The 26,546-nt window shown below is 37.8% G+C and overlaps 2 protein-coding genes across 2 annotated transcripts; one reads left to right on the top strand and one right to left on the bottom strand.

The window, feature by feature from the left end:
- Window positions 1-1,287: 1,287 nt before the first annotated feature.
- On the top strand, window positions 1,288-2,951 carry LOC129748257 (uncharacterized). The gene is made up of 2 exons (XM_055742799.1): window positions 1,288-1,641; window positions 1,706-2,951. The coding sequence occupies exons 1-2, from the start codon at window positions 1,364-1,366 to the stop codon at window positions 2,034-2,036; spliced, it is 609 nt and encodes a 202-aa protein (XP_055598774.1). The 5' UTR covers window positions 1,288-1,363; the 3' UTR covers window positions 2,037-2,951.
- On the bottom strand, window positions 2,339-26,223 carry LOC129748246 (NADPH--cytochrome P450 reductase). The gene is made up of 8 exons (XM_055742787.1): window positions 26,002-26,223; window positions 8,008-8,207; window positions 7,740-7,932; window positions 7,526-7,675; window positions 4,745-4,869; window positions 3,588-4,683; window positions 3,369-3,526; window positions 2,339-3,299 (listed from the first exon to the last, which is right to left on the bottom strand). Exons 2-8 carry the CDS (start codon window positions 8,178-8,180, stop codon window positions 3,155-3,157), a joined length of 2,040 nt encoding a protein of 679 aa, XP_055598762.1. The 5' UTR covers window positions 8,181-8,207; window positions 26,002-26,223; the 3' UTR covers window positions 2,339-3,154.
- Between the last annotated feature and the right edge of the window lie 323 nt (window positions 26,224-26,546).

Raw genomic sequence — 26,546 nt, 5'->3', positions numbered from 1 at the left:
ATTCGTAGGTAAGGCGCCATTATTGGTCACGAATCTTGTAACCGTTAACCGGTTGCTCCTGCCTTTTGCCTACAGGGATAATTATGGGTCATTTGCAATTTGGAACGTATAATTACTCATCGCATAGCGTGAATCTGGTACCACGTGCAGCGTTTTGACGACAACGGAAATCCATCTAGAACTTAACGAAAGTTCCACTTGAGCCGGCGAAAAAAAGCAATCAAATTAATGCACTATTAATTTTTTGTAATATGTATTTGGTTTGAAGCAACAAAACGCAAATTATTTTGATTTGATTTTTAATCGTACATATATTTAGTGACGTGTAGGTTATCTAACGAAGGGAAATCGAAACCTCATAGTGCTTTCGTTCAGCTATCGATGCTATACTTTGATGTGGGTTTACCATCACCATTTAATATATATTATACTTTAATGAAACCTGATTTTGCAATCGGGGGAGTTGTGAGGATCAATTCTGCAATTATGTTGGTATTGATAGCTAATTTTGGTAAGGGTTTGCTATCGATTTAGGCATCAAAATCTGCTAGGGATTGATTTAATTCTCAGATATGAAAAAAAAAATTGGCCAAAATAATTGAAAGTTTGAAAATCCATTAGAAATTCAAAAATTCTGTGAAATCTGAAAATTTTTCAAAATTCTGTGTTCTACTGTAACACAGATTCTGTGATAAAAATTGGCTCAAAACTCTGTGAAATTACAATTTTTCTGTTGTTTTGGCAACCTTGGTTGTAATTTAGCAATAATTGCAAATTTTAACAAATCTTTCCTTAGATTAATCGACAATTAAACTCATGCAACAGCAGATCGATGATTATAGCTTATCTCAAAGGTTCCAGTTGTTTTGTAGTTCTGAAAAATTTCTCAATACCTTTCAAATTTCCAAAGATTTCTCCGCATAATGCAAGACAAAACGTGAATCTGGCGGAACATACCTAAAATGAAAGCTTTACTTTAGGAAAAAAAATCTTATTTTAACGTTTTAAAAACAACCGTACCTTAATCAAGCCTTTATCTGAGTGTAGCCGAGTTTTTGTTCTGAAAACTTTTGCACATTTTTCATAAATTTTTACTTCCCGGAAACTGTTTTAAAAACTTGGAACTATTTTCGTTTTCTGTTCAAATTGTACTGATCCTTTTTCTGTATTTTAGTACAAGTTAAGTACAGCTACTGAACGCTACGATCGTCTGGCGCTAGTTGACTTGTTTTTCTTCCAGTGTACACCGGGCTGAATGTAAACAAGTTTTCCCCTTTTTCCCGCAGATGCATGCATGCATGTAAATCGAAATTTTTCAAAAAAAGTTGTGATTTTTTGTTAATAATTATATTATGTTTTAAAAATGTCCTCACGGGATATTCCCGTTGCACCAAACCCAGAGGTGCAACCCTTGCTACGACAGTTCTGCCTATCACTAGTAGACACGTTCGAAAAGCTGAAAAAAATCACCACTACCGAGCGCGCCAATGTGGACAAAACACTCTCGAAAGCTGCCCGGCTAGAGTTAATCTCAACGGCCGACCCAGCCGATACCCCTTTCACGGTGGAAGCAATCGACGACATCAAAACGGAGTGCGTGTACGAAATCAACCAGCGGCTGATTAAGTCGGGGAAAATTGTGTAAGTTTTAATTTTTGGGAATTTAGTTTCAAGAAAACTAATAATTCGAGTCGGATTCTTTTAGCGAGGACCTGGTGGAGAGTCAACGTCTAATTTTTGATCACTACCATAGCTTACGCCTTAGCTGCCGGAATCTGGATTGGAGTGAAAGCACCGATGAACCTATGGTTCTGGGAACGCCTCGTCAGAAACCACTCGATTACTACCTCCAAGAGGGATATCGATTGGCGTACCAGCTTAATGGGCTGATTACTCGTATTCGGGTAATCTACCAAGCTGTTGACATAGATTCGGTGCCCTCCATTATGCGGTTTCGAGACTGTCTCAAGGTACCGGAGGAGCTGGACCAGTACCTGAGCGAGGTGCTTTGCTATGTTCAGTTTATTATTAAATGACATTTGTTGGGAAAGTTGCTCAAGCCTTAAAAATGATTTTAAATCAACTGAAGAAGTCCCACTTAAATTGTATCCATTCTTGTTAAACGAGCAGCTGCACTCAGCTTTGGAATTAATATCATTATCTACCATTCTGTATATTGATAGTTTTTCACATGAAAAATAGTTTAACTCTTAATCATTCAACTATCTTAGGAATGGATCAATCAATTTTGTGAAATTAAAATTTGGAATGTAAAAATTCACCAGACGGATGTTCTGTGGACTTGTCATCAAAAACTGAGAAAAAAAAACAGCACCTATTCAGCTACCATCAAATATATCTCCAAAAATCTATATTGCATCCCTTTTTTCGCTAACGGCTAACAACATTCAACTTATCCGTCACAGTTTTTATTTGTTTGTTTGTTTAATAGTTGTCTATTAATGCTCTATAGTTACATATCTATCTTCCGAGTACTGTACCGAAAGAACTCAACACAATTCTACGCACCAACCTCGCTCCTGATTGTTTTGTTTGTTGTTTTTTTTTTTTTCAATAATAAATTGTTTAAACTTTCTCAAACTCCGTCCTATCAGTAATTTGTTTCCTTTTATCAATTATTATCATAATAACTAAACGCAACCTGTCTGTGGTGGTACCGTTGCATTACTTCTGCTTTAGAATGTTTTGTTAATAAACTCTTATACACACAAATCGTTCACATGCAGTTATTGTATCACTGTAGAATGCTTCCCTCTGACAAAAAAATCCTGGGAACCGAACAACGCAACAAGTAGGAATACAGTGGTTTTTAACTTTTGTTTTGATTTGTTTAAAAAAAGGAAACCCAAAACGAAACTTGGAAAGCTATTCGATATCCTAGAGAAGTTGATCGATGGTTTTAAAATAAACACTAAATAGAAATGAAAAAAGGAAGGGGGGATTACACTTTTAAGATGCCGGACACACTCGCTTGCGGAACGAAATAATAAAAGTCTGGATGATGCCGGCATGCTGGCAGCTCGCTGCTGCTTCCAGGATAGGATGAGCGTGGTGTGTTGTGGATTGGTTAGGTTGGGTGATATTGACAGGATTATAACAGGATGACCGCGCGTCTATCAGCTGTCCGTAAAGATTAACTCCACACGTCGGCACTGTACCGCTTCTGCGCTTCCATCTTCTTGATGTACTGCTGGGCTTCACTCTCGCTCATGTTACCTTTGCTCTGCAGCAGCTTGAGCAGAATGTTCCGCACGTCGGTGGCCATATTTTTGGCGTCACTAGAGAAAAAAAAAGTTAATTTACAAGATGAGCTTACTTTAATAAGGAAAAGGTTTTTTTACACTCACCCACAAATGTAGAAGTGGCCCTTGTTTTCGCCTATCACACTCCACAGCAGGTTCTGGTCTTCCTCTAGTAGATGTGTGACGTAGACCTTCTGTGCCTGATCTCTGGAGAATGCCACTCGAAGCTCAATTACGCCCCGCTTGACGTAATCCTCCAGTTCCTTTACGAACAAAACAAAAATTTCAGGTTTCTTTCGTTATGACAAATCAGCTCATACAAACCTCCTCATAGATGAAGTCCTCGGCGCGCTTCCGGCAGCCAAAGTACAGGATGGTTTTACCGATTTCCTTTCCTTCCTGTTTGTTAAAGTCCCGCTCCTGGATGAAGCCGCGGAAAGGAGCCAAACCGGTACCGGGACCCACCATAATGACCGGCGTTTCCGTTTTGGCCGGTAACCGGAACTGGCTCTTGCGAATGAAGATTGGCACCCGTGGCAGGGGTTCACCATTGATCGGGTGCTTCTCGGCCAGGAAGGTAGTCGCCACACCTTTGTTAACTCGTCCGGTTTTGGTTTCATACTTGACCAGGACGGCCGTCACGTGAACCGTCGTCGGGTGCAGCTTTGAGGAAGACGAAATCGAGTAGTAACGTGGCTGCAGCCGAGGCAGCAACTCGCAGATGTGATCAATCGGTGGCCGGCACGACGGAACGTCTTCGAGCACATGTACTATGTTGCGACTGCTGTCCTGGACCCATTCCTGGTACTTGGCCTTGCCCTCTGGTGCCGTTGATGACATGAAGCGCAGGAATTCCTTATCCTTCTCTTCGCTGCAGTATTCAGCCAATTCCTTGAGGATGTGCGTTCTTGGCAAGGCCGTGATCTCCAGGTAGTGCGTAAGAGCAGTTCGATAAGTAGTCGGACATGGGAAAGGATGCTTTTTGCTACTGTCGGTATCAGTATTGATCAACGAGAAGATAGTTTCCAAATCGGCATTACACAGTTTGCCCAAACGTTCTACTAAATCTTTATCGTTGACCGGATACATGGCCAGATGGTCACCGGCTTCGTAGCGCATTTTGGATCCCTCGATGTCGAACTCGATATGCATGCAAGATCGACCACCGGCTTTGTGCAGTTCCCGATTGATCTTGATGGGCGCCATGAACGGATTCTTAGCATCAAACGGTGGACGCTGAGTTTGCAGCGAATGAAGACGAGCCACCTCACCGGTGTATAGCCGTTCCGGTGCCGTTTCCGGTTGTTCCAACAAACGATACTGTCGCATCAGCACATCCTCACCGGTGCTTTCGATGCCGAAGAAGTCGCACACAGCCGGCCAGAATTTGTCCTTCCAGGTGATGAAGTCATCTTCAATGCTGCAATTTTACCGCAGGTTAATCTTAACATCTGAAAACAATTACCTAAAAGTGAACTTACTTAGCATCATCATCTCCGAGTCCCAGCTCGAATACACGGGTTGCACCTAGTTCCTCTAAACGTTTGTCCACATAGATACCGACCTTATTATAGTGCTCGTAGGTTTTGTTACCCAGACCAAATACCTAAAATTTGAAAAAAAAAAATCTTTTTGTTATAACCGTTAACCGAGAACTCTTGGTATTGAAACTGATTAATTTAAGCTTGTCGCCTTTGCTGATTGAGTTTGATTCGATTACGTAACTCACTCGCACAGCCGAAAACAGACACCTTGACCTTGTACCTCAATCAAGTTCCATTTCCGTCGGAAGCGACCACGACCCTTCGGGTCTCGTCGATTATCCACTGGGAACTGGTGACGAATTTCGACACCCTTTGGAACTGGTGCAGTTTCCTCGTAAGGAAACAATAAACTGGCGAAATTCCTTTGCACTTTTACTCCACCCCGACAGAGGGAATTTAGCCTCAGGCGTTGGAAACTCATTTCCGGAGTTGAACGTACTTTTCCGTAACCGAAATATTACCACTTTTTAGGTCATTTTCATAGAAAATATTTAAACCTTTTCACGAGCTGAAGTTGGGGATATCTTTCGATTATTTTGACGTGTTCCGCGATGCAGGAGAGTGAACGATGACAAGTTCAAAACCACGTGAGAGAGATTGCGAAAAAGAGCAAGAGAATTCGAGCGCACGGCGGTATGTTCAGGCCCGTTTACACTGAGCTCGAATTTTTGCCCCAGTCAGAAAAAAAGTCGAGCAGTATTTTTAGGGATTAAGGTTGGGCGACCAGTCCAGAAAGTGTTCTAAAATTTAAGAACTAACGTTCCATAATTTAAAATAATAAATTACACTTGTTTAACCTGTTTGGTATTTCAGCACTGACCACATTCAGTCAATAAGTTCTACGTAAAAATAGAAGATCATTCCCGTATTGTTGGTTTATTAGTTTTAGAAAAAATAACGTATACTTCCGAAAAAATACGTGTTTTTGGCACTGAAGAAGATTCCGAAAAATGGTTCAAAGACAATTAATTACAACAAAGATCCGGAATTTGATTGTGTGTAATTTCGTTTGAAAAGCATGGGGTAAGTTATGATGCTGTTCTGACTGTACCGAAGCATCAAACGTTCTAGGCCGGGAGGCCGAGAAGAGGAACAGAAGACTGGTACAAGAATGCAAGACTGTTACAAGAGATATTGTGCATTTAAATCATTTTTATATAAACGTTGCTGGTGAACTGACAGCAAAACACATGCTTCTGACAATCTAGTACTTCACTTTTCTTTGTCGTAAGTCTGGACTTCTAGAGTAAATGTTAATGCTGGCGCAATAATATTGGGACTGAGTGAGGTCTGTGATTTCAAACAGTAGGACGACTCAGCCCGGGCAAGTATTGTTTTTACTAACATACAAAGAGAACACGTTATTTGGGATTTTTTCCTGTTAAGCACGCAGTTCCATGAGGCACTCATAAACCTTATTATTACCAGTGTTATGCGCCACCTATCGTTGACGTCACTGGTGAACTGGCACCAAAACATAGACTTCCGGCAATCTAGTACTTCACTTTTCTTTCCGAAGTGAAATTTAGTACTGGCGCGATAATAACAGATAACAATACAATGACTAATGCTAGGATGCCGCAGAAAGGGGCAGGTCAGCTATTGACAGATCAAATAGATCAGCGCCCAAAGTATTGTGCAAAGTGCAAAGGGATCCTAAACAAAATCCAATGTGCCTGATTTTTCGATGCTTAGCCCAATAACCTGATAAGCCAGCGTTTTTCCCTGATTTATTAAAATAAGCCAGATTTTCCTGATTTTAATGAATATGATAGAAAATGTGAACTTCATTAAATACATTGGTGTAGGTCAAAACGTGGAGCGATAGCTGAAAACAGGTCCTCACTTCGACCGAAATTTTCCGTTATTCGATGAATCCTGATTTTTAATCCACGTTTCCTGAATTCAATAAAAAAAAATGAGACCCTGGATCCAGAAGAAGGTTGAAGGTTTACTTCGACGGCAAAAGACAGGATTCCAACCCGGCCAATCAGGAGTGAACCATATCACAATGCTACAAATAAGACTGGAACGAATTTAGGAGTTCCAGGATCATCTTCTGCTGGTGTTTGTTGATTTCGATAAAACACTAAACCGGCCTACCCATGAAAGCATCTGGGCTGCTCTTGGACGAAATTGAGGCCCAGAAAAACTAGTCCAGCTCATCGAAGCATAGTACGACGCCATTCCATCCATTCCTACATATAAGTAAAATAAGGAGTAGGATAAGAATTATTCTAATCACCGCTTCTTCAGAGCCTTGGAATTCTTCGACAATGGAGCATCTTAACGAACTTGACCTGGCTGATGATTTCGTTTTGCTCGCCCAGAGACCTCCAGATATGCAGAGCAAACTCGACGACCTCACCGAAAGCTTCAAGGCAGCAGGTCTGAATGTCAATGTTTGAAGTCTAAGTCTATGGAAATCAATCAGAACATCCTTCCAGTTTCGTGGTAGCAAGCACCAACGTGAAACGGCTAAATTTACTGGATGCAAACCAACAAGTGGAGGAAGTAGAGGGCTTCCAGTATCTTGGAAGCCTAAATATGGTAACAAGAAAGACATCGAAACCAGAATCATGGGAGTCTCCGAAATATCACGGCAGTCACGTTAGATCTCTCTTCGAACGAAAATCTGAATCTTCAACTCAAACGTCAAATCCGTATTGTTGTACGAGTGCGAAACTTAGTGCACAAAAAATCTATTGTTTAACTCACCGTATAGTTCAATCCTTCCAAATCGAGATCATTGTTCTGAATCCATTCGTAGAACTCCATACAGTTATCGGTAGGATCTCCCTCGCCGTACGTTGCCAAACAGAACACCGCCAGGGACTTCTCGATTTCTTTAAGCGATAGCAGCTCTTCCTGTCAAATTGGGAAACAATCAGATATACTTTCAACACATTATCTTTATCTTTGGCAAGCGTACCATATCACATTCCTCCGGATCGGCCACCATACCCTTCATCTGGTACCGCAAACCTTCCTTGGCCAATCGACCGGCGAATTCTTCGGCCGTTCCGGTTTGCGAACCGTAGAACACGACCAACCGTCGACCGGAAGATTTCAGCTTCTTGATGAAGGAATTCTCCTGCATGGTCATTGTGTTGACGGTTGTGGGCCTGTTCAAAGTTTAGAAACATTTATTGAAGAAAGGTCAGCGAAAATATTGGAAATTTTTTAATTGAGTAACTTACTGTATCGAGTAGGATTTGAACTGACTAGTTTGTGCCTCCTTTTTCTTGTTTTTGAGCAAATACCAGGCGGCACCGGCCACGAGCGCGATCAGTAGGATGATGTCCAGCGGTCCGAGGAAGGGTTCCTCGGCGACTTCTGCCGTCGGTACTTCCGGTTCCGTTTGGGCGTCCATGATGGTGTGGCAGAGGCGGGGAGTTTACTGGAATTGAAAAGGGAGAAAAACAACATTGTTAAAAATCTACAGCACGCGCGTTATATTGTCATTTGTCACAGTGAGATTCCATTCGCTCAAACAAACATTCATTGGCAACTTAAATGTAGTTTTAAATTGCGGCAGAATCACACTCGTGTCGGGTACATTTAGTACCGATAAAAAATAAACAATTTTCCAGGCGCAAAAATGCAACCGGGAACGTGACAAGACACGCGTGTCGGTTCACTGAAACTGAATGACGCCACGCCACTTGTTCAGTAGTAGATACCTTGAAGTAAATAGGTAGTGGTGGACTTAAATTGCGCCACGGTAATTCACAATCATCAAGAGCGACTGACCGGCCGGATTGTAGCGCGCTGTCGTTTGATTTGAAAAATAACCGTAAACACGTGAAATTTGCGTGAAACGGTTGTTTACTACTGCTCATATCGGGGCTGGGAGTGTTTGGTTCCAGGCAACGTGTTATGACTCTGCAGAAAACAACCATCAGAACGAATTTAAAAAGCTACAATAATCTGAACGCACTACGGTGAAATTTATATTCCAACAATTTTTGCCTGAAATACCGATCGTGTGACTACAATTCTTAAGCTTGCAAGTACATACTTTTACTAGGTATAGGTCCAAGGGTCGCGTAGTTGAGCTAAGTCGAATGAGTAACAAATTGAAAATGTGAGTTAAATCTCTTGTATCATTCTGTTGTTTAGTCCCATAGCTTAAATGCATTTGAAATGCTTGGTACGGTATGCACACATTATGCACACATATGCATGACCGATGATAGAAGGAAGTACTAGAGTCGAAGTAGTTCTGTTAAGCACATAATTACACAACATGGATTCCTCTAGTTTTTCGCCAATTCATAAAAAAAAGATTAACGTTGCACCGTATTTATGAATTAAGTAGGACAACATTTGTAGATTTTTCGAGAATGAACAGAAATACCAACGAAATCCAAAATTGCAGTTGTTGAAACAAGTGCACGCAGCGAAAAGTAGTGCCTTTGAGATAAAAAAAATACATCTTTGATTCAAAAACCTCATGTACATTGAAACAAAATCCATTTTCCTTAATTCAAGTAAATTTTAAATTGAACCGAATTTTTATTTCATTAAACCAATGTTCCAGATTTTTGAATCAAAAGATTTAAATTAAATTCAAGAAATTTTTTTTCGACTCTGAATCAATGTAAAAATTCATTGATTTAGATGAATTTTCTTTTGAATCAAAGTATTTTTTCGTCAAACAGTCGACACATCTTCATAAGCTTCTGTTTAGTGAACGGGTCGGGCAAGAAGTTTTTCCGACAACCAGTCAGACCATTTCATCTCATACCGCGCAACAGTCAGACAGCACCGGAATCACAAGATCCGGCGTAGGAAAGTCTTGACAACTAGAGGCCAAACGATAGTGGACTCCTAGGTAGGTCTATCAAAATCAATTTAATTTTATAAACCGTCAACCTAACAAGCTTTTTTAGGGCAACCATTCATCCAACTAATCGCTTCCGATCCGGTCCAAGGATCCATCTGGCGTCAAAACCCTTCATGAATTGTTCGAAAGGAACTGTCCGCCAACAAACATCGTTCGGTAAGTACTTTCCATTCATGCAATAAATAATTTTAATTTATTTTATTGTTACATATTTGTGTACATTTTGTTCTCCTCTTTATTTACAGATGTGCCGGTTAAAAACTCTGGAAAAATCGACTGTGTGAACATGAACTTACAAATAAATAAATGTTTTTAAACCATAAGTTATTTCTTTTTATTTCCAATTGGACGAAAATAAATATATATGTAGTACTAGAATTTTTAGAAACAAAACATAGAATTGAAGAACAAATGCTTTAAAATTGAAACCCAAATAACGTTGGAATAAACGCAAATTTCATAAAATTAAACGAAAAGGCTTTTGAATCAAAAGCATTATGTTATTTGGAACAAAGAAAAAGTTTTGATTCAAAGGAAAGCATTTCTTTGAAACAAAAGAAAATGCATTTGAATCAAAGGAATTTTTGTTTGTCCCAAAATCAAAGGAAAAAATCCTTTGTTTTTGCGGCACTTTCCTTTGAAACTAATTTCTATTTTTCTGCGTGTGTTTCACTTCGGAATATACCTTCCAAATTAAAGCGGATCCTATAATGGATATAAAGAGCATGTCTCAAATGCAACATTCTAGTCTAACCTCTTAGGTGTACCAGTATTTCAATCTGACAAATTTATATAAATTTTTGAATGTTTTTTTGTTGTTTTATTTTTATTGAAGAAACCAACCAAACCAACTAGCATTTACCTTTTAAATCAGTAAATGGGAAAATGGTATTATTTACTATTTTGCTAGGTGAATGCAAAAAAGGTTAAAATAAACCTTTTTGCTAGGTGAATTAAAAAAAAGGCTAAATTTACCTGTTTACTAGGTGAATGAAAAAAAGGTAAAATTTACCGAGAAAGATGGGAGGAAAAAAATCACATCTGCTTCTTGGTTAATTTTAACTTTTTTTCATTTTCCGTGTACTAGATTATCGGAAGTCTGTGATCTGCTGTCAGTCAACCAACGACATTTCTAAAAATTCCATTCAAATGGACAATATCTACCCAGTAAACTCCTTTAATGAGAAAAAGGAAGGTTTTTAAGCAGTTCGCGATCAATGTGGTACAAAGAAGATGATGAAGAAACATGCACACTATTACAGAACTCTTTACTTAAAAAGTAAAAAGGTAAACAAAGCCTACGTCACTTGCCAGGATGTTTATGTATCCTAGGCGAGAATCGTAAACAGCAGTTGGCAATGGTTTTTTTCTCTAGTTTTCGCTGGTACAGCAGTGGTTGTTTGTTCGAAAATGCAACTGACGTCACGAATTGGCGTGGTTACAATGTTTACAAAAAAAAACTTTTACTAACACTTAGCACGGGATTTCCATTGCCACCTGAGATATGTATACAGGTTGGTTCGCGACCCCAAAAGAGGAAAAAATAATATAGGTACAAATCGTACACTCAAATATTGTGCTGGTTGCTTAGTCGCATATTTTGCAAATTGTCTTACAGTTAGTTACACAAAAATTTTAGACGATCTAAAAAAATGGCCTTGTAGCCGCGAAAATAACCGTAAATTAAATTGTGGTTCTAGATTATGACTTCCTGACAGCCGTTACCAGCATAAAAACTATACTTTATGGTAATATGAAAAGATTTCATGAAAATAACTTGTGTTTTTTCTACATCTTAATTTTATTATTTCTAGCCGAAGGCCAACTTAAATGTAAGTTTGGTCTGCTTGATGAATCAGTGAAAATTGAGAAGCAAATCCTCATGCGTCATTGTTTCCGCACAATTGACACCAATTGAAAGCATTCGCAACACCAAAAAATCAGCGAATAGTTTCTCAAAGCACATCATGAACCTGTTCCGTAGAATCCATCCTTGCCGAGCGGCTTATTGCGACTTTTTCGACCGGCTGTTTTTTTTCCACTCCCAGCGCTAGGTAAACAATATGTCGCTACTAGGTATCTTCTATATGTACATTTGGTCGATTGAAATTTACATTCTGCGACCCCAAAACTGCCCTATACCAAATAGCATAATGGAACACGAGACGACTACGCAACAGCTCAGACGAGTCAACGAAACAGGAATGACGTCAGCTGCAGCAGCAATGACCGGTTTGTTTTTCGTCAGCATACAAACTAAATTTTTTGGGATTTTTGCGAACCTCGCTTCATTCGGATTGATGGCTGCTGAAAGTGCCACGGTATGAATGTGTAATTTGGGCACCATGCGAATTTCGTCATCTTCCTATGAGTTGAGCACGTCGCAATACAACATCTGAAAAAGCAGATAGATAATCTAGTACTACTTAGGGTTGTAGAACAACGAACAACTGCTCAATGAATAGGTTACACGTGGGTTTATCGAAAGGTGAAAAAACTACGAGCGATTTGCTCGATTGTGTAGAAGCTTCTAACACAGTTCCTAGTGATTAGTTATACAAGTTTCTCCCACCAGTTAATGACATATGGTACTAGCTTCCTAATCATATGAACGCTCGTAATCCAGTGTTCGTGTTGGTGTCCGAAAGGGGTTTAAAGGTAGTAATTTTATCAATCCAACACGGGATCATATCAGACAAATAAGTGACTACGGTTTTATAGACATCTGTTTGTCTAATTGTTTTCACCTAGAAGTGACATTAAGAGAGAAATAATTGAACTTGTCCTAAATTTTTCCGTGTAATGCACTCTAAATCAGAAGGTTTCTTATGTTATTTTGTAAAAGAAAAATCTGAAGAAAGTGTTTATTTTGACTGTTAAGACTCATTTTTTAAGAGCTGCCGTTTAACGACGCCTGATTTTTTAAGACATTTTTTTTGCATATTTTTTTGTAATGGAAAATCTGATACAAATTTGCCTTGGAAAGTTCCGTTCAGATTTCACGGTCCCACTTAAATTGCAAGCTGGTACAGCTTGAGGCTAATACCAATGTCGCATTCAAACCACTCAGAAACCAAAACTAGCAACATAAATAAATAACCTTGACCGTAGATGTGAAAAGACTTACAAACTAGACAAATGGAACCACAAAACGAACATAACAGCTCGTTATCGCGATGATCGCTATACCGCTCTAGTGCCGCCTCCGGTCAAGTGATCGTGATTTGGATAATTTCTTGGACCCCCCTATCTACCTATATTCTCTGCAAAGTAACTGTAGTGAAAACCGGCCTGGTAGCGATCCACGAATCGAAGCTTCTTCCGCGGGTGCGTAGACAAATGTATTCCAATCCGATGAAGGCAAAATAGAAAAAAAAAACGGACAACGCTCATTGAAATTCGCAAAAATTGTTCTCTCCTCATGGTCCGTAGCTCTGGAAGCGGTGTGTTGTGTTAGTGGTGCGCCGGCATTGAAAAGCGACGCCAGCCAGCCAATCGACGAACAGAAATGTCACGGTTGACCACAGGGCGACAATTGAGCACCTATGATAATCTTGACCTTGATGACATTGAATTTGCGCACATGGACTTCGTTTGTCGTAATAAACGAAATGAAAAAAAATACTCGTACCACAAATCGGTTTTATTACGGGTTTGAGGCCTTGGGATGGAATACTTTCGAGGATCATTAAGCTTTGTGGCACGAAATAAAAATAAACAAATTTTATTTGGCGAGGCGAGATTTTTTGTTAAATAGAAAAACCGAATGATTTTTATTTTTTTTTGGAATATCTTTGTTTGATCAGCTTGGTGGAATTACGAAATCTGTAAGTAAATCCAGTCAAAAAGAATTCGACACTGTTAAGTTAAAAAATAAATAGATAAAAAAGAAAAAAATGTACCAGAACAAGGGTTGCCAACATTCTTTACAAAAATCAGGGAACTGGTGAAATATAAAAAAGGCTATACGTCAAAGGAACGGAAATTTCGCTCAAAGTGATTACCTTTTTTTGTCGTCGCTCCATATTTTCACATTTTCTCTTCAGCAATGGTACCTAATCTAGTTCCTTACTGTTCAGTTTTCATCACATTCGCAAAAATCCGGCAAAATCAGGCATATTTTCAGAAATCAAGGAAATTCAATGGCTTATCAGGTTGTCAGGCTGAGCCTCGAAAAAACAGGCAAACCCTGAAAAATCAGACACATTTGTATCTCTGACCAGACCACTCAGAACAGAACAGAACAGAATAAGTTCATGTGTATTGCATCTGCTGTATATTTCAATTTTTTTAATCCACTAAACGGCTTCGTTGGTTTCAATAAATCTCGCGTGAGCTTACATTACATCGTATGAAAAGTTATCAAAACAAATTTTAAAATTTGTGTTCCACATATAGAATATGTCGTCCAGGCTACAAATATTCTAAATGGAAAGACGTTGCGACTAGTTTATGTCAGTTTTTTGCATTTTTTCACAATAAAAGTGATTGTTTACATTTTGTTTTATACAACGTAATGAAAGCTCATGCGAGAAATAAATAAATAAATAAATCTCAGGAAAAGCATCACTTTTACTTTTCTTGTACTTTGAACGGAATCTATCTCATATCATCTTATCCTTCCAGCCAGCTCGTAGGAAGCATCATGTCAGTCATTGTTTTTGTTTATAGTTCAAATTAAAACACTGAGTTGTTTTTGTTTGTCTGAAACCTAGTCACGTTAGTTTTGTTCAATGACGCGAATTAAGTGACGCGGGTGAATCAAAATATTAGAAGCCAAAATTCTATGATTTTCAAACACCTTTAAAGATTATCGTAGTGTACACTTAAGATTGACACGATGGCCAATACCGCACAAGCGGTAAAAGTTTAGTGTATTTTTTCATTCCAGTGCTTCATAAACATTATTCTTATTAAGTCATTATTTACGTTTCAATAGTGAGTGAAATCATACTTGTTTACACGTGACCTAAAGTTCTTGAATTTTAATCATAAAAGCAAGTACTCGGGTGATGTGTCAAGTAATAAACAGAATCAACTGAATTGAGTCAATCAAAATCAGTATACACTGTAAATTTTTGCCTCGGTTTCCAGCAAAAAAAATTGCTGGAAACGTTCAGCAATCCAAATTTTTGCTGGAAACCAGCAATCGGTTTTCGAATTGCTGGATTTTTCAGCATTCGGTTATGTGCTTGACATTTTTGCTAAAAAATCAGCAATCGGTTTTCAAGTTGCTGGACTCTCCAGCAATTGATCTAGTTTGCTGGAAAATCAGCAATCGAGTTGTCAATTTGGAGTTTGTTTTTGTTCCGTACGCTGAAGTAAGGTGAGATTCTATTTTACGAATTTAGGTTAAATTAATATAATTATCTTATTTTCCTCTATATTCTAGCAACCATGCATCAAGTCAAGGGTAAGTTTTTATTGTACAGGTAGATATTCCATAGAAGATACTAATCAAAACTATTTTTACAGGTGGCGGATGATCAACACTTTGGCACAAAGCGGCCACCCCAGAGCCGGTGTTAGAAAGTGGTGAAAAAAAAGTTTTTTTTTCGAAAATGAATAAATCCCTTATTGAAAATGGGAGAAAATAATTGTTTTTATTGCTTATTGTTAGCACAGCCAATATTAAACTTTAATTTTGAACTGAAATATAAATTTCATACTAAATACTGCCGGTTGTGTTGAAAGAAATAGCTGGTTTCCAGCAATCTGGATTGCTGATTTTCCAGCAATTTGAATTGCTGGAAACCAGCATTAACGTTTGCTGTCTTTTCCAGCAATTGAAATTGCTGGAAATTTTGCTGGAAAGTCAGCGGGACAAAAACCAACAAAATATTGCTGGTTTCCAGCAAAAAAAATTTGCTGTGTATGCTTGATGTAAGTATATAACCCTAATGTCGTTGAACAAACCTATATCAATATAGGGCGCCGTTCATGCCAAGTGACCATGCCCAAGTAACACAGATCAAGCTAACTAGCATTTCGATGTTTTATTATGATTTTATAATGGCTTTTTTTGTGCAGCTCGTTTTATGATGGTTTTATTATGGTCATGCAAAATGCTTATATTCTTGAATCGACCATCTGTTTTTAGATAGTTTTGAAAACGCTCATAAATCTTCCATTAAACATAGTGTTTTAGTTATTTAGACAGAGTTAGGAATGCTTTGTTTAAACTATAATAAAACACAAACTTAGAAGTTTGCTCCAAGCTTTCTTTTGCATGTTCTATAATAGCACTCAGTGCCTGATTATTAAACCGCCATAAAACTTAGTGACAGTTCTCGATCAAGATGTCAAATCAGGACACGCTCAGATTAGATAGCACATATTTGAATTAGAATTCCCATTTTTACACATTTTTGATAAGTTCTGTGTGTTGATTTTGAGTTAAAATAATAAAAAATTATAAAAATCTATGAAAACTTCGAATTACCGGAAGTGGAATGAATAACTCTACAATATGAGTATTGAGTGGAAGGGTTTAAAGAGGAGGAACAAAATTTGTTGCTTGACGCCATCATTAGTACAAGATGGCGGCTTCCGCTTTTATTTTCAAAGTTGTAAATAACTGAAAATATCATGAAACCTTATTAAAATTGTTATTAGGTGAAAGTAATAAACGAGTAGAAGTCGAATTTTGTTGTCCGTCGCCATCTTAAGTTCCAAGATGGCGGCTACCACTCAACTTGAAAATACTGTAAATGACTGAAAATCGCCTCAAACCCTTACAATATAGGTATTAGTTGAAAGAAATGAACCAGTAAAAATCAAAGTTCGTTATTTGACGCCATCCGAATTCAAGATGGTGGTTTCCACTGAACTTTAAAATGTTGTATATGACTTATAATCGTATGAAACCTCAACAATATTGGTATTGGGTAAAAGGGCTAAACGAGTAGTAGTCGATTTTCTCTTTCCGCTTTACTCTGAAATGCTGTAAGTGACCCAAAATCGCACAAAGCAACCACAATACAGACCCGAGCGTTTTTGGCAACATTCGATTTTGGAAACATCCGATTTTGGCACATGTCCTTAAATCAAACAAATAACAGAAACAACATAACCTTATAGTTTTCGCTTTAATAGGACCAATACAATTTAGACATATTAGCATGATAGACATAATACAATGACATAAATAGCAAATGGCAAAAAACAAAAACTGTCGACAAAACACGAAAAGTGCTAAATGCATCAAAAACATGATAAAAAATGTAGTACAAAGTAAAAACAAAGTTGGGGAAAAAATCGTTAGATTTGAACAACACAAAATGTTCGAGCGGGTTGCCAAAAACAATCAGGGTCTGGTTCTTCTAGTTTATCCCTTTCAACGAATACCAATATTGTAAAGCTTTCGTGCGGTTTTTAGTCATTTGCAGAATTTTAAAGCTCAGTGGAAGCCGCCATCTTGGATTTCAAGATGTCGTTTGATAGAAAACTTCGTCTTCTACTCGTTTGGTCCTTTCACACAATGCCTATATTGTGGGAGTTTCATGCGATTTTCAGTGTTTAACAGCATTTTAAAGTTCAGTGAAAGCCGCCATCTTGGATTTCGAGATGCACCTGATAGCAAAATTTGACTTCTTCTAGGTTAGCCCTTTTAGCCAATACCCATATTGTGGGTGTTTCATGCGGTTTTTTAGTTATTTACAGCATTTTAAGGTTCAGCGAAAGTCGCCATCTTGGATTTCAAGAGGATCTGATAGAGAAATTCCACTTAAACTGATTAAGCCATTTTACCCAATGACCATATTGTGATTTTCAATGATTTCAATCATTTTATAGTTCAGTGGAACCCGAAATCTTGGATTTCAAGATGACGCCTAATTGCGAAATTTGTATTCTACTCGTTGATCCTTTTCAACTTATACCCATTTTGTGGAAGTTTCATGTGATTTTCAGTGATTAACAGCATTTTAAAGTTCAGTGGAAGCTGCCATCTTGGATTTCAAGTTGACGTCCGATAGCGAAATTCGACTTCTTGTAGTTTAGCCCTTTCACCAAATACCAATATTGTGGGCCTTCCATGCGATTCTCAGTGACTAACAGCATTTCAAAGTTCAGCGGAAGACGCCATCTTGGATTTCAAGATGGCGTCGAAAAGAAAAAAAATCGGCTTCTTTTAGTTTAGCCCTTTCAACCAATACCCATATAGTGGTTGTTTAATGCGACTTTTGGTCATTTACAGCATAAAAAGTTCAGCGGATGCCGCCATATTGGATTTCAAGATGGCGTCTGATAGCGAAATTCGACTTCTAATCGTTTAGCCCTTTCACCCAATACCAATATTGATGGGATTTCATGCGATTTTAAGTCATTTACAACATTTGAACGATCAGCGAAAGCCGCCATCTTGGATTTCAAGATGGCGTCAGACAACAAAATTTGACTTCAACTCATGATTTATTCCACGGGTGATTAACAACCAATCCGTTTTTATTTAAAATGTATGTCCTCATTTACTGTACTAAGGATTAACAACTCAGAAATTAGGAACTCATAATAAGCGTGTAATTGATTGGCTTGCGAGAGAAACGTCAAATCGTAGCTTTTTTTGGGGTCATCATTAAACCATAATAAAACTATGAATTGACTCACGCCATGTTGGTTGCAAAATCGAAGGGCACAAAATGACGCCATGTTGATGGATTCACAATGCAAGCATTGGAAAATATTTTTTCAAGCCCATTTTCCATTAATTCCATCATGATTGACCATCAGATTTGACGAGGCGCATTTATTTTAAGATACTATTTCATACACATTTTACCTAAAATCTTGACTGGCAGTACAAAAGAGGCTCATAATATGGTTAAACATTGGTATTTTGGCTATTAATTTTACCAGATCATAAATATCTCAATAATGCAATCATCATTCATCAACCATTATGGTTGCTGAAAAAAAAATAAAACTCCGAGAACTCACAGAATCGAAAAAAACAAAAATTCCTAACATGTTTTATAATAGCTTTTTAAAAGCTTTGGTGACCAGAATTGATGACCAACAAAGATATGTCATGATGACGTTTCTAGGGTAGGGCCAAATAGCCTAATTTTGGCTTTATTAGAGTCCAGGTGATGTTATTGAATGCGCTTTAGCTTTTTATGAAGATTAATGCTATAGTCCAAACGAAATTTTGCTGACCATAATAAAGCTAAAATTGTTACTTGGGTGGAAACGTAACGACCTTTGTCGATTCAATCCAAAATAAATAAAATTACGTATTTTAGGCCAAACATAGAAAATTATTGGGTCAACCCACACACAGTAAATTTTTGCCTCAATTTCCAGCAAAAAAAAAGCTGGAAACGTCCAGCAAATTCAAATTTTTGCTGGAAACCAGCGAACATTCTCCGTCTTGCTGATTTTTCCAGCACTATTTTTTTCAAACTTTTAATGAAGAATGTTCAAATTACTTGTAATCTATCCAATAACTGTGAAAAAGATACGATTCCGACAATAACGGATGTTTACAGCGACTTTTTGGGAATTTTCTATTTTCAACTACGATGTCGAGTTGATGTGCATCATTTTTAATTGCAAATTTTTTGTAAACTAGCTGGCTTTTGACGAAAAACCGTACGTTGAAACAATCCTTACATTTGAAACAACCAGTTAGGTAAAGAAACGTCGATTAAAAATGAAGAAAAAAGAGTTAATATGATTTATTGTATTGTTGAACATGTTTTCAGATGGTTTGTTATATGAAGCCCCCTTGCCATTTTTTAAATTAGGAGGGGGTTCCCATATAAAATTCATATAAAATATCACAGAACTTGAACAATTTTTCAACTATTATGATCAAATTTGGTACACATCCAAGTTTAAAAGTTATAAAATGAATAGAAATATTATGAGGCGTTTTCCGTTTTTGTGAAGGGGTGCATGATAATAGCTAATTGATTGAATTATCTAAAAAAGTTTTAGTTTTGTCTCCCATATACCGGGAATTATGACCATATCCAAAAAGTTTTAAGAGATTTGCATCAAACTTGCTACTAAACTAAATTTGACATAATGACATGGTTTATCACATTGATTGATGAGTCATGATATTTGAAAATTTGACAATTTATTGTACTGTAACAGCACTTTTATCTAAGAAAAAGGGAGGAGGCCTCCCATACTAATTCGAAGTAATGTCTATGTGATAAAACTGGAACAAATTTCATGTTGAACTAGTCAAATTCGGCGCACATGTAAATTCTTATGTAATGAGAAGATTAACCGGTTTGAAAGTCTATCCCAATTTTTGTGGATGCTTTCATACAAAACCATACATAAATCTGAAAAGGTTTGTACCAAGCTGGTAATGGTTTGTTAGTTTTGATAAGATTGGATAAATTTTGATCAAATATTTTTCTGTGTTCTGACATACAATCTACTTTAAAAAATTCAAAGTAACTTCAATACTGATGTTATGAAATCGCTTGGTACATCTTTGCACCTGAAAATGATCACATTTTCATATGTGATGAAAGAAATTAGAGAAACATGAACTATCAAAGAACGAAAGAACATAAGCCGTAAATATCATGAAAATTTCGAAAAAGATACAACGGCTCACCGACAGGACTTGAACCTGCAATCTCCGCTTCGGTACAACGGCGCGTTAGCCAATTCCACCACGGTGAACGTGATGGAACCGGCGAACACGAGCAATCGAGCTCTGCCGATCAACTGCTGGACCTTCTATCGAAACACCATGTATATCCCGCATGTGATCTTTCCCTCTATTGATCTCTCTTGTTTCTCTAACCCCACCCATCGACTCGGGATTTTAGCCGAGCGAGCACATGGTCGATTGCTTCGGGTTTGCCGCAACTTACGGTCAGATGAAGAAGCAATCAGTGCCGCTCAAGGTTCCGAGCAGACCAGTTACACAGGGAGGTGTTGCTCTGTTGAAATCAATACTGATGTTATGAAATCGCTTGGTACATCTTTGCACCTGAAAATGATCACATTTTCATATGTGATGAAATGTGCTCGCTCGGCTAAAATCCCGAGTCGATGGGTGGGGTTAGAGAAACAAGAGAGATCAATAGAGGGAAAGATCACATGCGGGATATACATGGTGTTTCGATAGAAGGTCCAGCAGTTGATCGGCAGAGCTCGATTGCTCGTGTTCGCCGGTTCCATCACGTTCACCGTGGTGGAATTGGCTAACGCGCCGTTGTACCGAAGCGGAGATTGCAGGTTCAAGTCCTGTCGGTGAGCCGTTGTATCTTTTTCGAAATTTTCATGATATTTACGGCTTATGTTCTTTCGTTCTTTGATAGTTCATGTTTCTCTAATTTCTTTCATCACATATGAAAATGTCAAAGTAACTTCATTAAGTTTGTTATATAAGTCGGATTTGATAATGAGATGATTCTATTGAAAAACTCGTCCCACTTTCACCCACACTTCATTTTTTTTAAAGGACTGCTCTGGGAGATTGCTCACAAATAAACAAAAAAATAGCCATTTATGGAATATTTAATAACAAAAATGAAAAAATTAAAAAATTGTACAAAATTTCCAATATTCTAAAAATACTTAAAGATACAGTTCTTGAATTCACACAACAGAAATAAATCATTTCTAAATTATTAGAATTGAAGATCAATGACTTTTTTCCAAAATAAAATTCATAAACTCAAATCTATACAGAGAATACTTGAAAAGGATTGCTTTTTTGTGAAAATACAAGAAATAGTGTATTTAAGATTAAAAAATATTCTTCTACTTAACAGAAATTAATAAACTGAACCAAATATTCAGATTTTGATTATGAAACGAAAATAAATTCCTACTAAGATTTTCTTTCAATTTTTTTTCTTTTTTCAAGAAAAGCTATTTTTGGATAGGATTTTTTATATAAAGTGGTTCCGAGTGAACATTACTAACAAAAAATGTTTTTTGGAAGGTGTTGCAAAGCAACGGGTTTTTTTTCTATAAAAATTGAAATAAATTTCGTTTAAGAAAAATAAGCAAATTAAAATTAAAAATGTAATTTAGAATTCTAAAATTTTCCAGTTGTTTCTTGAAAAAAATGCTGGTTTCCAGCAATTGAGTTTGTTGATCGTTTTCAGCAATTCAAGTTCCTGAAAAATTCATACAATACACGCGATCCACCGAGATTCAAATCAAATGTTATTTTGTTGGATTTATTGGGCGTTCACTATAGAACTGGAACGTTGAGCCAGAGAATAGGATTTTTTTATTTTACATGGAGTAGGGTAAGTTGTTCCTCACATTACACGTGATCCTAGTTTTTGACACACCGTGTTATTTCGACTGTTCGTGATGTTTTTTTTCCACTTATCACCACAGCAACAAAAAGTGTGTTTTGTAACGAAAAACTGTGCACTTTAACTAAATATACTATTCTCTTTTTCGGGGGGAGACGTTTAGCCTAATGGCTAGCGTGTTTGACTTGTAACCAGACGATCGGAGATCGAATTCCATCGCCTCCTACTAGGTTGAGGAAATTTTTTAAGTCCATCTGTTTTAATTTTTGTAAAGATAGTTTTTGACATTATTTTGTAATAGGAACGATTAAACCATGTTTGTTTTTCAAGAAAATACCCTATGATCAAACAGAATTAGTAACACCTTTTTAATGTGTTCCTAATTTTATTTTAATGTATTCCTAATTTCGTTTTCTTTTAAAGTCATATCTTGTTTCAATTGCAATTTTAGTTTTTCGAGCGGATGACTTGTCAAGCTGAACATTTCATAATAAGCAAATTTGGAAAAGATTAGGCAAAATTAGATAAACTGGGGCACTTTTGAAATCATGTTATTTTTCGTAAAATAAAGCTGAAAATGGTTAATTAAAATTTTGACACATCTATTAATAAATTTTAAAATTCGAAACCAACCAAATTTTACCCTAAATTTGAATAAAAGATTTAGACTAGTCAGATAAATCTAAACATCCATGACACAGTATAGCGAAAAATAACGGCAAATTACAATTTTGCCGAGCAATTAAGCACATTAGATCGGATGGTAAAAGTGTAAGTTCGCCAAATGAATGTAAAATACTGTGAAAGAACGGTTTGTGAAATACTCATGTAGCAGCATAGAACTACCATCATATTGAGTGCATCAAGTTCCAAATACCTACAAACGTTTCACAAATAAATTCGCGTAGAATTAGAAGTTATTACGGGCTTATTTTAAAAGCATTATTTCAGTTTATTTAGGTTTTGTCATATGGTTCATCTTCTCACTTTTTTATAATCTCTAAATTGAAATGCATGCAAAAACTGAACAAAAATTAAGGATAAAAAAACGATTTAAAACATACTTTCACTATTTAAATTCACCCTTGTCTTGGAACATTCGAGAAATCAGATTTCGGAAGGATAGATAAATTAACACCGAACCCAAACACGATTGCCTCCGAGGTTGCGTTAGTGATTTAATTAAAAATGAGGCACTTCCCCGAGCCCAAACAGCAAACAGTGACTCAAAACAAAATCGAATATATGGGTCAATAACTCTAGACCGGATCCAATCCTTACGGTCTAGAGTTGGCGGAACGATTTCTAAAAAAGGCTGCAACCTCCATTTAGTTTGAATCAAATTAAAAAAAAAACAACTTTGAACAGGTTCCTAATAAATTTACCATACACGGTTAGTCTGGTGGTCAACATTTTGACTACGCAACTTTTGAAAGGACCGTTAGGTGTGAGGGAAAAAAAATTCTTATGCTCACAAGGCGGCCGGCGACTTGAGTTGGGTCGTTTCAAGAGTTAGAAAGTGATGTCTCTTATGTGACCGTTTATTTCCTTTCTTTTGGGAATTTGTGAGAATTTACATATTTGCATTGGTGAAACTTTAACTTACATAATTCAGCCGCAGCCGGCCTATTTCATTTGTTCATTGTTCTACGGAGAGATGAATGACCAAGCTAGAGGCATGCCGGTTTCTCTGATAAGATCAAGCTGAGCAGTTTTGTTTTCTTTACGCAATGACTGTTTATGTATATTGATTATTGCCTGTGTAAAGTTCAGTTCAATGAGGGAGTTCGATTTATGTCAATGAACTTATATTACTTTTTAATGCATGACTTTTGCGAGTATAATAGCAAACATACTTAATTTTTGATGATTTTTTCAATTAAACATTGCTTTTTGGGCCTACCTTTTTGGGAATGATTGAATGTAGAATATCAACTGAATTTCGAGTTTTCGAACAAACTTTTGTGTGAGAAAAACTATGGTAGGCCATGAGTATTCGGAAGTCCAAGTAATAAATGTCTGAAGGTGAAAAGTAACAAAGTGAAAAATCTATTCTACAAAGAAAAAATCATTTGAAACTATCGTATTATTGATAATTTTTGATGTACTAGTGCCAACAATATCCAGGTTAGGAGCGTCAATGTGATCTAGTGAATAGGCTGGCGCGAGTCTGGTTTTGGTATGCCAGGCATACTGGGTTCGATTCCCGGTATCGGCAAGAAAACTTTTGGAATAGAATCCCATTAGTTGCCGACAGGTAAGATGTGTTTTTTCATATAAAACTGACTATATAATAAGAACGTTCAGTCAGTTGCCAGCTGGCCAGCTGGCCAGGTATATACACGGATGGCGGAATACCTGTAAGTAAACTAGCCCCACCTGGTTGACTCGTTCTTAAATACACCAACATCAACACAATTTAATTCACTCCATAACAGTTCATACGAAGCCATGAGGCAGAAACTACGATGAATTCGTTCACCCATGGTGGATAACCAACAAACAAAACAAACAAAACAGTGCCAACATCCAGGGAGTCGAGAAATATAACATATTTCAAAGCTTTCTCAACGGAAAGTATGGAGCATGCTTTTTCTTGCTATGTAGTTTAGCACCAAAGTAGCCCTTGGTTGTGTTTGTTGACAGTTGGAATATTAGTCAGTGGTTGAAATTTTTTACAATAATCGATAGAAGCGAAAAGTTATTCTTTCTCTCCTTAAGAAAACCCCGTTAGATCTGACAAAAGTTGGAGAAATTTTAGCTGCATTCCACTTGCACTAATGCAAAACATCACCCAAATTCGGCAGCGCTTCCACCGCTTCTTAAAAAAATATGCTTTTTTCCAAATCTAAGAAGAACTAGTACTTTAATTGTATAGATAAACAAATTGATTATTTAAATAATTCAGGATGATTTCAAAAACATAGGCGATAGGATCTCCAGGTAAGTTGTTGTTTTAAAGCCTTTCCTAGCTCTGTGCAACACCTAGCACATCAAAACGATGTCTTGTGATACTTGATATTACAACGTTTTCGAAGTCATGTCACAAGATGTTGTACAGTGTATTCCAATTTTGACCATCAAAGTGATTACTAAACATGGTTTTTCTCTTAAGACGTTCATCATATTCTGATTATACCAAATTCTTCACTCTACACTCTAGACAAAAATATCAAGTTACAGTTTATCGCCGAATCTACTCAACATTTTCGTCAAAGTTGGATTAATTGTCCATATGTGTCAAGTTTTGATTCAATAAGTCCATTCCCGGATTCCTCCAACAAGTAAATTAAACACAACGAGACGTATGGGTGATGTTTATCAACAGCTCCAACATTATTTGTGTCTATAGCCGGATCATCGTCGAAATACCGCACACTCCCTGCTAGGTTGAATTGAAACTCGAGTTCAACAGGAGACCCATACACGCAGTGTTCTATTTTTGGTTTTGCGATGCAAATACACAAACAAATCAAATTCCATCCGATCCGGCCACCGAGCCGATAGGAACAAGAAGCAACACTAGAAGAAGATGCGGAGATTGATTTCATTGAATTTCAAGGTTTCATTCACTTTCCGTTTTCGGTTCGCTTTCTCGCGTCGCCTCGCGATTAGCTGCGGGCCGAGTTCATTAAAGTTGCTCAAAATGGTTCAGAATTGCACGGTTGCATGGAGTTGATGCCTCGTTTTTTTTTCAAGTCGCTAGCTAGCATCGCTGAGCTAGGTTTATCGGTCACACACTCTTTTATATATATATATAGCAAGCATCATTGTCAGTACAGCAAGCTACTAGAGCTATGGCATCACTTTTCGTAATGACGGAAACACGGAAACACCCCGCTCACGCGCTTGATTGCAATCGAGAGAGGTCACAATCGAGCACCCTAGGGGGCGCAAAGTACAGAGAGCTCGCCGCGCGTTTTGTAGCACCAAGGTCAAGTACACTGCTGCAACACCCAGTCTCGGAAGTGAACGCATCGCACCCTCCCTTTCATCTATAGGCACAACTTTCAGTGTAGCTTCATATACTCCATTTCACTCGCCGTGAAGCGCCTCAAGCGCCTTAAGCATCATCAATAAACGAACATAACGACACACACCTTGGTAACAGCACCAGAAGCAGCAAACTTGGCTAAGAGCTAGTACCTGGTAGTAGCTAGCGCTAAATACGGCGTAACTTCGAAACCGCAGATTACGCAAAATCTCACACACTAATCGAGCAAAAACGCGCCAGCGCCTACACCACACCGAGAGTTTATAAGAGGCTCCCTCTTTCCGACCGAACTGATCCGTTGGACGGCTGGAATTAAACTGACCGGAGCGCTGTGTATATTTTGCTGGACGCTAGCCTGAGCCAGAGTCCGTTCATGGGTAGTTTGACGGCGGCTGACGACGACTACTAATCGATGTAGGTATACATAGTAGGTAGGTTTGTATTTTTGCGGCTCCTCGTGCGAGGAAATTGAGTTGCGGTGGCGCCTGGCGGACGAGGTGACGCAGGAGCAGAAGCAGGAGGTAGCGACGGCCAGCTACGCTTTGCGTGTTTCATGAGATTGCGAAAATTGCAGAGGGGCCACCTCCTATCACAGAGAGCCACCAACCAGGCACCCAACAATAGGTAGACGATACCCACAAAACCGTCCAT

The sequence above is a fragment of the Uranotaenia lowii genome, chromosome 1 (genome assembly GCF_029784155.1).
Source record: "Uranotaenia lowii strain MFRU-FL chromosome 1, ASM2978415v1, whole genome shotgun sequence".
Taxonomy (NCBI): domain Eukaryota; kingdom Metazoa; phylum Arthropoda; class Insecta; order Diptera; family Culicidae; genus Uranotaenia; species Uranotaenia lowii.
This window is presented reverse-complemented; position numbering and strand designations above follow the sequence as displayed.

Coding starts and splice junctions, on each gene's coding strand:
- LOC129748257 (XM_055742799.1), top strand. CDS start 1,364: ATGTCCTCACGGGATATTCCCGTTGCACCAAACCCAGAGGTGCAACCC. Junction 1,642..1,705: donor ATTAAGTCGGGGAAAATTGT/GTAAGTTTTAAT, acceptor GGATTCTTTTAG/CGAGGACCTGGTGGAGAGTC.
- LOC129748246 (XM_055742787.1), bottom strand. CDS start 8,180: ATGGACGCCCAAACGGAACCGGAAGTACCGACGGCAGAAGTCGCCGAG. Junction 4,870..7,525: donor TGGAAGGATTGAACTATACG/GTGAGTTAAACA, acceptor TTCAAATTTTAG/GTATTTGGTCTGGGTAACAA. Junction 4,684..4,744: donor CTCGGAGATGATGATGCTAA/GTAAGTTCACTT, acceptor GTAAAATTGCAG/CATTGAAGATGACTTCATCA.